The following is a 15,356-nucleotide window of genomic DNA, read 5'->3' on the forward strand; positions in this document are numbered from 1 at the left end:
CAGGTATGGACCAGGCTCAGGGTACCATATGGGATGCCAGGATTCAAACTGGGGTCCATCCTTTGTTGGACGTGTGCAAGTCAAACGCCTTACAGCTGTGCTATCACTCAGGCCCCATGGAATTGTTGTTTTAATGTCCATTTCTTCTCTATCATTATTTATGCACAAGAAGGACATTTATTTTTGGTTTATTTATGTTTTTGGTTTTTGGGCCACACCCAGCGGAGCTCAAGGGCCACTCCTGGGCTCTGGCCCAGAAATCGCTCCTGGCAGGTACCAGAATATATGAGATGCCGGGATTTTTTTTGTTTTGTTTTGTTTTTTTGGGCCACACCCGTTTGATGCTCAGGGGTTACTCCTGGCTAAGTGCTCAGAAATTGCCCCTGGCTTGGGGGGACCATATGGGACGCCGGGAGATCGAACCGCAGTCCTTCCTTGGCTAGCACTTGCAGGGCAGACACCTTACCTCTAGCGCCACCTCACCACCCCCCCTTCCCCCAGATGCTGGAATTTGAACTACCATCAGTTCTGTGTGCAAGGGCCATACCACTGTGCTATCTCTCCAGCCCCAGGTCACTTATTTTTTGTGTGTTAATTTTGTAGCCTGCCACTTTGCTATGTGAATCTATTGTTTCTAGAAGCTTTTTGGCAGAGTCTTTAGGGGTTTCTAAAAATAGTATAATGTCATCTGCAAACAGTGAGAGCTTGACTTTTTTCTTTCCTGTCTAGATGCCCTTGACATCGATTTTTTTTTTTTTTTTTTTTGCTTTTTGGGCCATACCCTGTGATGCTCAGGGGTTACTTCTGGCTATGTGCTCATAAATCGCTCTGGCCTGGGGGACCGTATGGATACCGGGATCAAATCAAGGTCTGTCCTGGATCGGCTGAGTGCAGGGCAAGCGCCTTACCACTGTGGTATCCTCCTGCCCTTTATAACATTTTCTTGCCTAATTGCTATGAAGTACTTCCAGTACTATGCTGAATAGAGTGGTGAGAGGGGGCAGCCTTGTGTAGTACCAAATATTAGAGAAAAGGATTTTAATTTATCTCCATTAGAATAATATTTACGGGCCCGGAGAGATAGCACAGCGGTGTTTGCCTTGCAAGCAGCCGATCCAGGACCTAAGGTGGTTGGTTCGAATCCCGGTATCCCATATGGTCCCCCGTGCCTGCCAGGAGCTATTTCTGAGCACAGCCAGGAGTAACCCCTGAGTACTGCCAGGTGTGGCCCAAAACCAAACAAACAAACAAACAAACAAACAAAAAAAGAATAATATTTACGAGGGCGGGGGGGGGGCTGTGGGGGGTGGGGGAAAAAGAATAATATTTACCATTGGCTTGTGGTAGATGACCTTGACTATACTGAGAAAAGTTCCTTCCATTCCCATCTTGTTGAGAGTTTTTATCATGAATGGGTGTTGGACCTTATCAAATGCATTCTCTGCAGATATTGATATGATCATATGGTCTTTATATTTCCTTTTGTTGATATGGTGTATTATGCTGATTGATTTACATATGTAAATCCTTGCATTCCTGGAATAAAACTCACTTAGTCATGGTGTATGATCTTTTTTTTTTTTTTCATCAAATTTAAAATGAAGTCAATATAATTCTCGCAGTAGGTAATTTGGATAACAGGAAGGACATAAAACATACGGGTGTATTGACTCCATTTTGTTGGGGTTTTTTTTTTTTTTTTTTTTTTTTTTTTGGTTTTTGGGCCACACCCTGTGACGCTCAGGGGTTACTCCTGGCTATGCGCTCAGAAGTTGCTCCTGGCTTCTTGGGGGACCATATGGGAGCCGGGGGATCGAACCGCGGTCCGTCCTAGGCTAGCGCAGGCAAGGCAGGCACCTTACCTCCAGCGCCACCGCCCGGCCCCTGTTGGGTTTTTTTTAATGCCTAAATATCTTTATCTTGCATTAGTTCCACAACACTCATCTAGTGTTTGTGTGTGTGTGTGTATTTTATTTATTTTTTTTTTAGTTAGCAGCACACAGACCAGTTAATCCTAAATTGTAGTGCATCTTTTATACTTTTTCTTTTTTTTTTTTTTAACACCACCCATCACCAGTGCAACATTCCCATCACCAATGTCCCAAGTCTCCCTCCTTTTTTTTTTTTTTTTTTTGGTTTTTGGGCCATACCTGGCGGTGCTCAGGGGTTACTCCTGGCTGTCTGCTTAGAAATAGCTCCTGGCAGGCACGGGGGACCATATGGGACACCGGGATTCGTACCAATCACCTTTGGTCCTGGATCGGCTGCTTGCAAGGCAAACACCACTGTACTATCTCTCCGGACCCAGTGTATGATCTTAATGAGGCATTGGATCCTATTTACCAGAATTTGTTGAGGATCTTTGCATCTGTGTTCATCAGGGATATTGGTCTGTAGTTTTCTTTTTTATTTTGCAGCATCTCTGTTTGATTTTGGTATCAGGGTAATGTTAACTTTATAAAAAACTATCTGGGAGTCAGGAATTACTCTTGACTTTGTGCTCAGAAATCACTTTTGGCTGACTTGGGGGACCACATGGGATGCCGGGGATTGGATCTGGGTCGGCTGCATGCAAGGCAGATGCTGTACCTGCTATGCTATAACTCCAGCCCACTCTCCTGGAATTAATATAGACCAATAACCACCCTGAATAGCTAAAGCAATCCTTGGGAAACATCACTTTCCCCAACTTCAAGCTGCAATACAGCATGGTAATGGAAAAAGACAGACCTACAGATCAATGAAATAGAGTTGAATATCCTGAGACAGATCCTCCAGTATATAAAGTTAATTTTAGATAAAGAAGCAAAACAATATGGAGCAAGAAAAGTCTATTTGGGCCTGGAGAGATAGCACAGTGGTGTTTGCCTTGCAAGCAGCCGATCCAGGACCAAAGGTAGTTGGTTCGAATCCCGGTGTCCCATATGGTCCTGCCAGGAGCTATTTCTGAGCAGACAGCCAGGAGTAACCCCTGAGCACCGCCGGGTGTGGCCCAAAAACCAAAAAAAAAAAAAAAGAAATTTGCTTATACATGGATAAATATAGAAAGTATTGTGCTGGGCCCGGAGAGATAGCACAGCGGCATTTGCCTTGCAAACAGCCGATCCAGGACCAAAGGTGGTTGGTTCAAATCCCGGTGTCCCATATGGTCCCCCGTGCCTGCCAGGAGCTATTTCTGAGCAGACAGCCAGGAGTAACCCCTGAGCACTGCCGGGTGTGGCCCAAAAACCAAAAAAAGAAAAAAAAAGAAAGTATTGTGCTAAGCAAAATGATTCAGAGGGAGAGGTACATAGAATATCACATTTATATGTGGAACATTATAAAAAGATAGTATGGTAATAATAGCCAAAGACAACAGAGATAAGGGCAGGATTTACCAGTTCATGTAAGAAGCTTGCCACAAATAGCAAAAGAGTGTAGCTAGGACAGAGAAGGGACGACTATGATAATGATACTTGCAAATGATCACTGCACAAGAACTGGAAACCACAGGGTCTAAAAGGAAAAAAGGAAGAGAGAAGAAGAGAAGAGGAGAGAGAGAGAGAGAGAGAGAGAGAGAGAGAGAGAGAGAGAGAGAGAGAGAGAGAGAGAGAGAGAGAGAGAGAGAGAGATGTCTGCCATAGAGGCAGGCACGGCAGAGGGCAGTGGGAAGGGTGGAAGGGAAGCCCCCATTTAAACCATTGAATTCTTTCATAACCATTTAGTTATTCTAAATACCATATATAAGTGATATCATGTATTTATCCTTCTTTTGGCTTACTTCATTTAACATGATATCTTCCAGTTCCTTCCATGTTGCAGCAAATTGCATTACTGAATCATTCCTTACAGTTATGTAGTATTAGTATTCCATTGTATATATGTACCACATCTTCATGATCCACTCATCTGTTCTTGGACAACGAGGTGACTGCAACTCATAGCAACTATTTTACTATTAGTAAAAATAATTTTATTACTCAGCAACTATTTCACTCTATTTTACTCAGTGCTGTGATGAATAGTAGTAATGTGCATACGTCCTTTTGAATGTTTTTCTATTCTGAGGATAGATCTCAAGAGTGGGATTGTTGGGGCCGGGAAGGTGGCGCTAGAGGTAAGGTGTCTGCCTTGCGAGTGCTGGCGTAGACCAGATTGCGGTTCAATCCCCCAGCGTCCCATATGGTTCCCCCAAGCCAGGGGCAATTTCTGAGCGCTTAGCCAGGAGTAACCCCTGAGCATCAAACGGGTGTACCCAAAAAACAAAAAAAAAAAAAAAAAAAAAAAAAAAAGAGTGGGATTATTGGTCATATCACATTTTGATTCTGAATTTACTGAGAACCCTCCATTCTGTTTTCTATAGGAATTGAACCAGACAACATTCAGCAGTAGTGGATGAGTTCCTTTTCACCACATCCTCACCAACACAGATTGTTCCCAATATTTCTGATACGTGCCATCCTGACTAGAGTAAGATGATATCTCATTGTTGTTTTGATTTGGATTTCCCTAATGATAAGTGATAATGAGTGTTTTATCATGTGCCTGTTGGCCATATTCTGGTCTTCCTCAGATAAGCGTCTCTTCATTTCCTCTCATTTTGATGGGGTTTTAGATTTTGAGGGGGCTAATCTTTGTAAGTAGTTTCATTAGTCTAGATATAACCCTTTATCTGATGTGTTGAGTACAAATATTTTCTCCCACTCAGTTAGCTGTCTTTTAGTTTTAGGTTGTGTTTCTTTTGCCATACAGAAACTTTTTAGTTTTACGTAGTCTGGTTTGTTCAGATTTGATTCTAACCTTTGCCATTGGCATCATATCATTAAATATTCTTTTTTTTTTTTTTTTTTTTTTTTTTTTTTGTTTTTGGGCCACAGCTGGCGGTGCTCAGGGGTTATTCCTGGCTGTCTGCTCAGAAATAGCTCCTGGCAGGCATGGGGGACCATATGGGACACCGGGATTTGAACCAACCACCTTTGGTCCTGGATCGGCTGCTTGCAAGGCAAACACCGCTGTGCTATCTCTCTGGGCCCAGATCATTAAAGATTCTTTTGCTGTCTAGGTCTTTGAGCATTCTGCCTATGTTTTCCTCAATGTACTTTGTAAATTCAGGTCTGATCTCACAATCTTTTATCTACTTTGAGTTGACTTTAGTGTAGAGTGTGAGATAGGGATCCAGTTTTAATCTCTTATGATTGGTTATCCAATTGTCCTAATACTATTTGTTGAAGAGGCTGTATGCAATTTCATGATCTCAGCCTCGTTGTCAAAAATTAGTTGACCACTTTTCTATCTTTTCTTTTTTTTTTTTAGTTTTTGGGTCACAACCGGCAGCACTCAGGGGGGCCACTCATGTCTCTATGCTCAGAAATCGAACCTGGCAGGCTCGAGGGACCATATGGGATGCCGGGATTCGAACCACCGACTTCTACATGAAAGGCAAACGCCCTACTTCCATGCTATCTCTCTGGCCCCATTCACCTTTCTTTCTTTCTTTCTTTTTTTTTTTTTTTTTTTGTTTTTGGGCCACACCCAGCGGTGCTCAGGGTTACTCCTGGCTGTCTGCTCAGAAATAGCTCCTGGCAAGTACGGGGGACCATATGGGACACCGGGATTTGAACCAACCACCTTTGGTCCTGGATCGGCTGTTTGCAAGGCAAATGCCGCTGTGCTATCTCTCCAGGCCCCCCATTCACCTTTCTAATATCTCCAGTACTTAGTGTGGGGGTCAGAGAGATAGCATGGAGGTAGAGTGTTTGCCTTGCATGCAGAGGGACAGTGATTCGAATCCCGGCATCCCATATGGCCCGAGCCTGCCAGGAGCGATTTCTGGGCATAGAGCCAGGAGTAACCCCTGGGCGCTGCTGGGTGTGACCCGCCCCCCCCAAAAAAACTGTGCTATGAAAAAAACTTGCCATACTATTCCCTCCCCCCCATTTTCTCTTTTTTTCTATTACTGTTGTTATTTTCTTGTTGCTGTCGCGTATTTTGCTGTTACTGGTTGTTTTTTGTTTTGTTTGTTTTGTTCTTCCAACAGAACCTGAATCATCTTGTTCTGCCTCATAAATTGAGGGGGGAAAAGTGTATGATACCAGGAGCAAACAGTCGCTTGAAATTTGGAAATAAAAATGATCAGACCTAAAAGCACCAAACCCAAAGTCAATAACAACAGAATCAAGATCCACAATCTACAACAAGGTATATACAAAGGGGACTTGTTACATTAGCAGTTCAGGGGGCAAACTGGGGAGGTATTGAATGCATGCTGGGAACAGGGTTGGAGGGAGGACAACACTGGTGGTGGGAATGACCCTGATTCACTGTCACTATGTACCTTACGTAAATATAACGTGAAAGCCTTGCGATTCACATTGGTCGTGATAAAAATTATAAAAAATTAGTTAACCATATACTTTGGAGGTTTGTCATTGGATATTCTATTCTGACTCATTGGTCTGAAAGTCTATCTCTGAAAGTCTATGCTGTTTCGATCACTATGGCTTTGGAGTATAGCCTCAAGTTAGGTCATGAGATACCTCCCAGTTTCTTGTTTTTCAGTATGAGTGTGGCTATCTGGGCTTTTTTTTTTTTTTTTTTTTTTAATGATTCCACACAAACTTTATAATTGGACAGTGTTGCACTCTTGAGGAAATTGTGGGAGGGGAGTAACACTTATGTATTCTTAGATGACCTTTAAATTTTCCAGCAGCTTCTCATTTTCTAAGTGTGTTCACCCTTTTCTGGGTGACAACTCAGTTTCTCCATTTCCCAAGAACTCAGGATTTGCATCCCAATGGGATGCTTTCTTCATTCTTTTGGGCTACTTCAGGGATATACAACTTCTTCTTAGTTTTTACCTATCAGCAGCAGCAGATTTAACACATAGAAAGCAAGAGCTTTACCACTGAGTTACATCCCCGATACTTGTCAGCAGATGCTTTTTAAAAGAAACCTAGAAAAATGTCACTGCTGTCCTAAAAAGGAGGGCTTTAAAGGAGGATTATGTTAGAGAAAAGGTAACAAAGAACATGCACTCCATTCTAGGCCAGCACAAAGCTCCTTGGGTCCAGGCTCAGCTTGTTTCAAACTGTCTTGTTTCCTTTCGAGGAAAGATAAATCCTGCCCTTCCACAGAACAGAGTATGCAGAAAAGATTGGGCACGAGACTGACTCAGAAACGGATATATGTAAGCCCCTGGCAAAGTAAATTTTTATTGATCTGAGACTTAGCTTTGTAGAAGGGAGCAGGTGAGGGATCAAGGTTTCAGGGAGAGAAAATGGTGTAAATGTATACCTCAGTAGAAGAGTTGTCACGGTGGGGTGACCTTGAGCTGATGTGCATAGGCAGAAAAAGGTTGGGGAGAAAAACTTCAAGGTGAGCCCCAGAGTGAGAAACACTTATGATTTTTTTTCTTTTAGGGGGGTTTGGGCCGCTCCCGGCGACTCTCAGGGGTTACTCCAAGGTCTGTGTTCAGAAATCCCTCCTGGCTGTCACGGGGTGAGAGTATAAGGGTTGCCGGGATTCGAACCAGCGCCGGTCCCGGGTTGGCCGCTTGCAAGGCAAACGCCCTCCTGCTGTGCTACCTCTCCGCCCCGCCCCTTAGGTTTTGAAACAATACTCATTTCAATAATTCCTTTTTCCTGAAATCAAGAGACGGGAGTGGATTGGCTGACTAGACTCAGAGGGCGGGAACAACACCAGTGGGCGGGGCCACGCGGGCCCGCCCTGTCGCTACCGGAGCCGGGAGAGGGGCGGGGTTTCCGGCGGCGGCAGCGGCGGCTCTGGGGCGTCGCGTGACGCTAGCCGGACGAGCCGTCACGTGACACGGAAGTGACTCCGAACAGGAAGAGGACGAAAAAAATAACCGTCCGCCACACCGAGCCGAACCCGACCCGCAGCTACCATGAACAGCAAAGGCAAGGCCACGAGGGCGGCGGAGAGCGTCGGGGGGCGTCGTGCGGGTTAGGAGCGAGCGGGCCCAAGGAGCCCCAGGGTCACCCGATGCCCAGCTTGGGACGAGCCGAGCCGAGCCGAGCCACGCCGCACTCCTAGGGAGCTACCCCAGACGCCGCCGTCGCCCCCGATCTCCGGCCGCCCGCTGCCCCCCTCCGGGCCCTTTGGCCCCTGAAACTGTGGCGCAGTTTCGGGCTGCGGACTCCGGGACGGGGACGAGAAGGGGCGGGGCCTATCAGGATGGACGTATGCCGGAACCAATGAGGAGCCAGAGCCAGGGTTGGGCTGGACCAATGGGGAGCCGTGGGGGGCGGTGCTACTCGCCCGGTCCTCTGGCAGGCTCCGGCGCTTAACTCTTGAGATGCTGACGCAGGCTGGCCGGCAGTGGCCGGAGGGTCTCTCTCCCCATCTCAGCACTGGAGGGGCCTCTGATCACATCAGTTATCTGCCCGAACTAGATCCTCGGCCACAGCTTTCAGAACTTTCCCCCTTCACCTTCTCCGTTCTCACCATTCACTCTAACGTTTTCTTTGGAAGTTGACCTTGAGGAGGAATTTCTTAACCAGATGCTTGCTTTACCAGATGATCCAGATACAGGAGTTGAAATTTGTGCTAGACGAGTGCTTAGAGCCAGGGCCTAGCAGTTGGATCTAGATTCCCCCGCTAGGCTCACCCCGGTTACAGCAGTGTGTCTAAGGGGAAGAATAACTTTCCTAGTCAGCTCAGAACCCCATATCTTGGGTTCTCAGAGTGCAGTGGGTAAATGCTTGTTTTCCCCACCCAAGATGCATATCTGTTTGCAGATCCCTGTCTGATTGATCTCTCCAGATATGCTGTCATTGTTCTCTTCACCCATGTGGCTGTTTAACATGTATTAATCTTTTTTTTTTTTTTTGTCTTCCAGGGCAATATCCAACACAGCCAACCTACCCGGTGCAGCCTCCTGGGAATCCAGTGTACCCTCAGGCCCTGCATCTTCCTCAGGCTCCGCCCTATACTGATGCTCCACCTGCCTACTCAGAGGTGCTTTTAGACTTGAATGGTGGAGAATGCTCTTGGATGTACTTCAGACTTTAGCAAAGTGTGACTCCAAAGGGTTTACTCTTTACAGAACAGACCTGAGTGATAGATAGCGGGGAAGGCTTTTGCCTTGCAAGCAGCTAACCCAAGTTCAATTGCATATTGGTTCCCCAAACCTGCCAGGAGTAACCTGTGAACACTGCTGAGTGTGACAAAAACAAAAACAAAAAATAAACAAAAAGCAGGAGAAAAATATACAAAGTAGCAAAGACATTTATTTTATTTTATGGCTTAACAATTTCTGTTAGTGTTATATGATTGTATTGTTATTGGGAACAGGCTAAGGCTTAGGGATTTATTTTTCTTGAGTCTAACATCAGTTACAACAGGAAGACTCGAGTGACAGTGGAAAGGCAATTTGTTATAACTTAGTATATTTTGCATGAGGATAATTAAGAATTAGAGGTCTAAATAGGAGTGTTACAGAATAACCCTTTGCCTTCTCTTCTTTGCCTCTTTTAGCTCTATCGTCCGAGCTTTGTGCACCCAGGGGCTGCCACAGTGCCCACCATGTCAGCTGCATTTCCTGGTGCCTCACTTTATCTTCCCATGGCCCAGTCAGTGGCTGTTGGGCCTTTAGGTTCTACAATCCCCATGGCTTATTATCCAGTTGGTCCCATCTACCCACCAGGTTCAGCAGTGCTGGTGGAAGGAGGATATGATGCGGGTGCCAGATTTGGAGCTGGGGCTACTGCTGGCAATATTCCTGTGAGTATTCAGCTGCTTCATATTTTAATTTTATGAAAAGACTTGACCCTTTCAGCATTTCTGAATAATCACCACTAGTGTTGGTATAATTAGTAACATCCACTATTGAGGCATAGAGTGGCTAAGAACAGAACTGTGGTCGGTGAGCAGCATCAGGCATATCTTCTGGGATCAAGTTAACCAGATTCCTTTGCTTTTGTCTCCTCGGAGCCCTCCCTGCTGCTTTTTTAGTTCATTGTGGTACAGCTGGCACATCTGTTGCATTTACTCATTCCATAAGCATCTATTTAACCATGGTATCATAATAGAAAATATGATGATGAAAAGTGTAGACTCTACTATCGGTATTAAGAAGCTTTTAGAGGGGCCAGAGTGAGAGCATAGCAGGTAGGGCGTTTGCTTTGTACACGGTCAACCTGAGTTCGATCCTGGCATCCCATGTAATTTCCAAGCCTGCCAGGAGTAATTTCTGAGCACAGAGCCAGGAGTAACTCTTCAGTGTCGCCAGGCCTGGCCCAAAAACAAAATAAAGAAAAGAGGGTTTTAGGAATCAGAAAGATAGCACAGCAGGTAAGTATATGGCTGGCCCAGATTCAATTCTTGGAACCCTATAAGGTCCTCTGAGCCCCTCCAAGAGTGATATCTGAATGAAGAGCCAGGAGTAAGCCTTGAGCACTGCTGGGTGTGGACCAAAACAAACAACAATGAAAAAAGAGAAGAAAAGAAAAATAAAGCTTTTAGAAAGGAATTGGAGAATTGATTGAAGCGGGCTGCCTTGCATTCTTTGCAAGCAAAAGCCTTAAATTCAATTCCACCTTTGTGCATCTTGAGCCCCCACTTCCCCAATCATGCCAGATTAAGCACCTCTGGGTGAGGCCTCAAAAATCAGTATTTAGGGGCCAGAGAGATAGTACAATGGTAGGGCGTTTGCCTTGCATGCGGCTGACCTGGGACAGACCCAGGTTTGATCCCTGGCATTCCATATTGTCCCCAAGCCTGCCAGGAGTGATTTCTGATCGCCACTGGTGTGGCCCAAAAGAACAAACAAACAAAAGGGCTGGAGAGATAGCATGGAGGTAAGGCATTTACCTTACATGCAGAAGGTCTGTGATTCAAATCCCAGCATCCCATATGGTCCCCTGAGCCTGCCAGGAGTGATTTCTGAGCATAGAGCCAGGAGCAACCCCTGAGCGCTGCCGGGTGTGACCCCAAAACCAAAAACCAAACAAACAAACAAAAAAGGCAGTGTTTAGAGACACTAGGAATTTCAGTTGTTTTTAGTTTCCTTAGTGTGTGGAAATTAGAGCTCAAACAGACCTTGCTAGGGTCCTCTTCACTATAAGCCATCTACTGGAGATGGAGATGAAGTGCAACCACAACTTCCCACTTTTTTTTAAAAATAGTTTTGTGCCACACCCAGCAGTATTCAGGGCTTACTACTGGATGACTTAGGGGACTAGAGGGGTGCCAAATTGGGTTGACTGTCTGCAAGGCAAGCACCTTATCTACTGTCCTATCTCTTAAGTCCCAAAGCTTGCAACTTTTTTTGGGGGGGGGGGGGCTACACGGGCAGTGCTCAGGGCTTACTCCTGGCTCTGTGCTCAGAGATCACTCTTCGTGGGAATAGGGGGACCATATTTGGTGCTGGAGAATCAAATCCAGGTCATTCACATGCAAGGCAGGGGCCCCACTCAACACTGTTTTAGTGTTTGAATCCTAAGCTTTTACCTTTTAAATGAGCAAGTGATAGGTTTCTTTTTCTAGTCATATTTTTGGATTCACAGAGAATACAGTCTACTTTAGAATTCATGTTGGTGGCAGATCTAGCTCCTTAAATGCTAATTTTTGGTGAACATCGTGCAGTGTCTTACTATGGCCCTTGTTTAACCTTGTGCCTTGCCCTTGACCAGCTGCTCTGTGCCCAATCAACCTTCTCTCTTTCTTTCAGCCTCCACCCCCTGGATGTCCTCCCAATGCTGCTCAGCTTGCAGTCATGCAGGGAGCCAATGTCCTTGTAACTCAGCGGAAGGGAAATTTCTTCATGGGAGGCTCAGATGGTGGCTACACCATCTGGTGAAGAACCAAGGCCACCTCTGTGCCGTGAAAGACATCACATACCTTCAGCACTTCTCACAATGTAACTGCTTTAGTCATATTAACCTGAAGTTGCAGTTTAGACACATGTTGTTGGGGTGTCTTTCTGGTGCCCAAACTTTCAGGCACTTTCAAACTTAATAAGGAACCATGTAATGGTAGCAGTACCTCCCTAAAGCATTTTGAGGAAGGGGAGGTGTCCATTCATAAAATGAATGTGGGTGAAGCAGCCCTATGGATCTTCCTTTAATTCCTCTGGAGTAATACTGCACCATACTGGTCTTTGCTTTTAGTAATAAAACATCAAATTAGGTTTGGAGGGAACTTTGATCTTCCTAAGAATTAAAGTTGCCAAATTATTCTGATTGGTCTTTAATATCCTTTAAGTCTTTTATTTTTATTACATGTTAAAATGAACTGCATTAGTTGTCTCTGCCTTTACTGTTCCATCCTTGGCCCAGTGTTCCAGTGTCATCCCTTGTCTTCCCTTCCTCCCTACCTCCCTCCCTCCCTCCCACCAATCTCCATTGAATCAATGGTGCAGGACAGTAAGCCAGTCAGACTAATTCCCTTCTCTCCTTGCAATCTGCATATTTGCCATCTCTTAACTAGTTTTTCACAAGGATCCTCTGAAATGTCATCTGTGTCCCAAACACAGATCCCATCCTCTACTCTGCCACCCCCCCTTTTTTTAGGCATCTCCTCAGGCAAAAGTGGAGGGTGCCTTTTGGACCCTCTTCTTGAATTGTCTTTCCGTACGTGAACCAAACCCAAATTTGCTTTGGTGCCAGCAAAACTGAGCTTTGCTTGAGCAAAGGATATTGACTCAAACTATTATAAATAACAGTTTGTGAAATATAAGGAACAAGAGAGGGTGCATTTCTAAAGCCTGATGACTTTAGAGCCATTTTAAAGGGAGTTTACAGATGAAAACTTGGTTACCATTCATTGCCCGAATCTGATGCAGCCACCAAGAATTTCTAAGCTTAGATAACCACATTGAGAGGCCAGTGAGATCTCATTAAGGTTAAGAATATTTCAGGGATCCTTAATATTTTGATTTTTGTTTTCTGAAATTGGGTTTTTATTTTATAATTTCAGTTAATCTAAATTTTGTGTTCTGTACATGTGATGTTTGACTTGTACCATTGACTGTTATGGAAGTTCAGCGTTGTATGTCTCTCTCTACACTGTGGTGCACTTAACTTGTGGATTTTTTTTATACTAAAAATGTAGAATAAAGACTATTTTGAAGATTTGAATAAAGTGATGAAGTTGCATTACACCTCACTTCAAGTATTTTTTTACTCAGCTTGCTCTTGGAGTTCTTCGGTATATCTCTTCTATTTTTCTTAGAAATTGAATAAGTTTCAGTTTCTAACTTGGAGTGATTGCCTCAACTCATGCTTTGCAACAGGCAATTAAGCCCAAGGTCTTCTGCTCACTCTGGGTTCTCCCTAAACTACGGCCATCATATAGGCCCCTTCTTGCTGGTATTCCTAATAGCAGTAATATTCAGATTGCTTCAGCACACATTAATGGCACTAAGATTTGAACTCTCAGCCTTGCAATGGTCAAACAAGACCTAATTTAGAGGTGTGGTGATGCTTGGGGACCATATGGGATGCCTGGGATCTAAACCAGGTTGGCTGAGTGCAATGCAAGTACCTACCTATGGTACTAACGTTTAATTTCAAGCAAGCACTTTAAGCCACTGCTTTCTTCTGGGTCCTCTTGTAGATTAAAGAGAACCCAAGTAAATGCAATGTTATTTGGGCCCTCTATACCTAGTAGTGCACAGGGGCCTCCAGAGCTACACATGGTAAGGAATCATGTGATAGCAGGGATTGAATCATGGTATCAGGAATTGAATTTGGATTTGCAGCTATAGGTAAGGCATATACCTTAATCCCTATATTATTTCTCCAGTTCCGCCTCTTTTTCATAGAGGCTTCCTCAGTCAGGCATTGTAGATTCAGTGATTTGGTGTTTGCCTGAACATTGAGGTACTGTTTGGCCTGGCAGTGCTAGAGGCCATGATATATGTGTGGGTGTGAGGGGTGTCCTTGTGCATGTAAGATATGCATCCCATCCTCTGAGCTATGTGAGGGTGATGGGGTGGGTGGTTGCCAATCCCAGTGTTGGGGGGGGGGTGCTACTCCAGCTCAGTGCTTCTGGTTATCTCCAGGTTGTACCTGAATGGACATACTGTGCCAGGGATTAAATCAGGTCTCCTGCATGCAAAGTATGTGTTTATGTCATGAACAATCTCTGCAGTCTCTCTCTTTTTTTTTTGGGGGGGGGGGGCATACCCAGTGATGCTCAGGGGTTATTCCTGGCTCAGAAATCGCTCCTGGCTTGGGGGACCATATGGGATGCCGAGGATCAAACCAGGTCCAGGTCTGTCCTGGGTCAGTCATGTGCAACACAAATTCCCTACTGTTGTGCTATTGCTCCAGGCCCTGGATTCTTACAAGTCTTATGCCAAGCATTTAGAACATAAAGTTTAAAATATGGGAAGACAGCTTCCTCACTTGCCTTCAAGTTTGGTTTGAAGAAATGTTTTTATTTTTTGGTTTTTGGGTCACACCTGGCAGTGCTCAGGGGTTATTTCTGGCTCTACAGTCAGAAATCGCTCCTGGCAGGCTCGGGGGACCATATGGGATGCCGGGACTCAGACCACTGTCCCCCTGCATACAAGGCCAACACCCTGCCTTCATGCTATCTCTCCCACCCGGAAAAAAAAACCAAACAGGGTTCAAGTCCTGGCATCCCATATGGTCCCCCAAGCCTGCCAGGAGCAATTTCTGAGCGTAGAACCAGGAGTAACCCCTGAGACTGCTGGGTGTGACCGGTCCCAAAACCAAAAAACAGCAACAAAAAAAAACATTGAAGTACGTTTGTATAGTTCAAGGCGACTCAATTTAATTAAAGTTCTCTATAGAGGCAGGAGGACTAGTTTAATAACCTAAAGGTGATCTGGAGTTATAGCACAGCAGTAGGGCATTTGCCTAGAATGCTGCCCACCCAGATGATCCCTAACATCCCATATGGTTCCCCAGTCTGCCAGGAGTGATTTCTGAGCACAGAACCAGGAGCACCTCTTAGTGTGGCCCAAAAACAAACAAAAAAAAGGCTGCATGCAAGGCAAATGCCCTACCTCCATGCTGTCTCTCTGGCCCCTGTGTAAGCTATTTTGACACTTATCTTTTCAAATAAAGATAGGTCTTTGTAAATAACCCTCCACTGGGAAGCTTCTTCTGTAGGTCGTTAAAAATATACCCTGAGAGATAGAGGATTTCTGTATTTTTTTTACTTATACCCTGAAAATACACATGGTGCTCAGCATGGAGGTAGGGCATTTGCCTTGCATGCAGAAGGACGGTGGTTCAAATCCCAGCATCAGCCTGCCAGGAGCAATTTCTGAGTGTAGAGCCAGGAGTAATCCCTGAGTGCTGCTGGGTGTGGCCATCCCCCCAAAATAGCTTACACAGTGATAAGTAAAAATAAAAAGGTTATTATTTTTTGCACAGAATAAAATC

At 44.9% G+C, this 15,356-nt stretch overlaps 2 protein-coding genes across 2 annotated transcripts in view; both read left to right on the forward strand.

The window, feature by feature from the left end:
* Positions 1-15,356, forward strand: part of SLC4A8 (solute carrier family 4 member 8) — an 829,308-nt gene that overhangs the window by 476,628 nt on the left and 337,324 nt on the right. The gene's annotated exons all lie outside the window — the stretch shown is intronic.
* DAZAP2 (DAZ associated protein 2) lies at positions 7,757-11,945 on the forward strand. Its single transcript, XM_049783615.1, has 4 exons — positions 7,757-7,895; positions 8,837-8,955; positions 9,475-9,720; positions 11,669-11,945. The coding sequence occupies exons 1-4, from the start codon at positions 7,883-7,885 to the stop codon at positions 11,795-11,797; spliced, it is 507 nt and encodes a 168-aa protein (XP_049639572.1). The 5' UTR covers positions 7,757-7,882; the 3' UTR covers positions 11,798-11,945.

This window comes from Suncus etruscus, chromosome 11 (assembly GCF_024139225.1).
Source record: "Suncus etruscus isolate mSunEtr1 chromosome 11, mSunEtr1.pri.cur, whole genome shotgun sequence".
Classification (NCBI taxonomy): domain Eukaryota; kingdom Metazoa; phylum Chordata; class Mammalia; order Eulipotyphla; family Soricidae; genus Suncus; species Suncus etruscus.

Bases quoted from the DNA above. Each gene is read 5' to 3' on its own strand.
- DAZAP2 (XM_049783615.1), top strand. The intron at 8,956-9,474 runs GTGCTTTTAGAC...TGCCTCTTTTAG, and splicing joins CTCCACCTGCCTACTCAGAG to CTCTATCGTCCGAGCTTTGT. The intron at 9,721-11,668 runs GTGAGTATTCAG...TCTTTCTTTCAG, and splicing joins CTACTGCTGGCAATATTCCT to CCTCCACCCCCTGGATGTCC.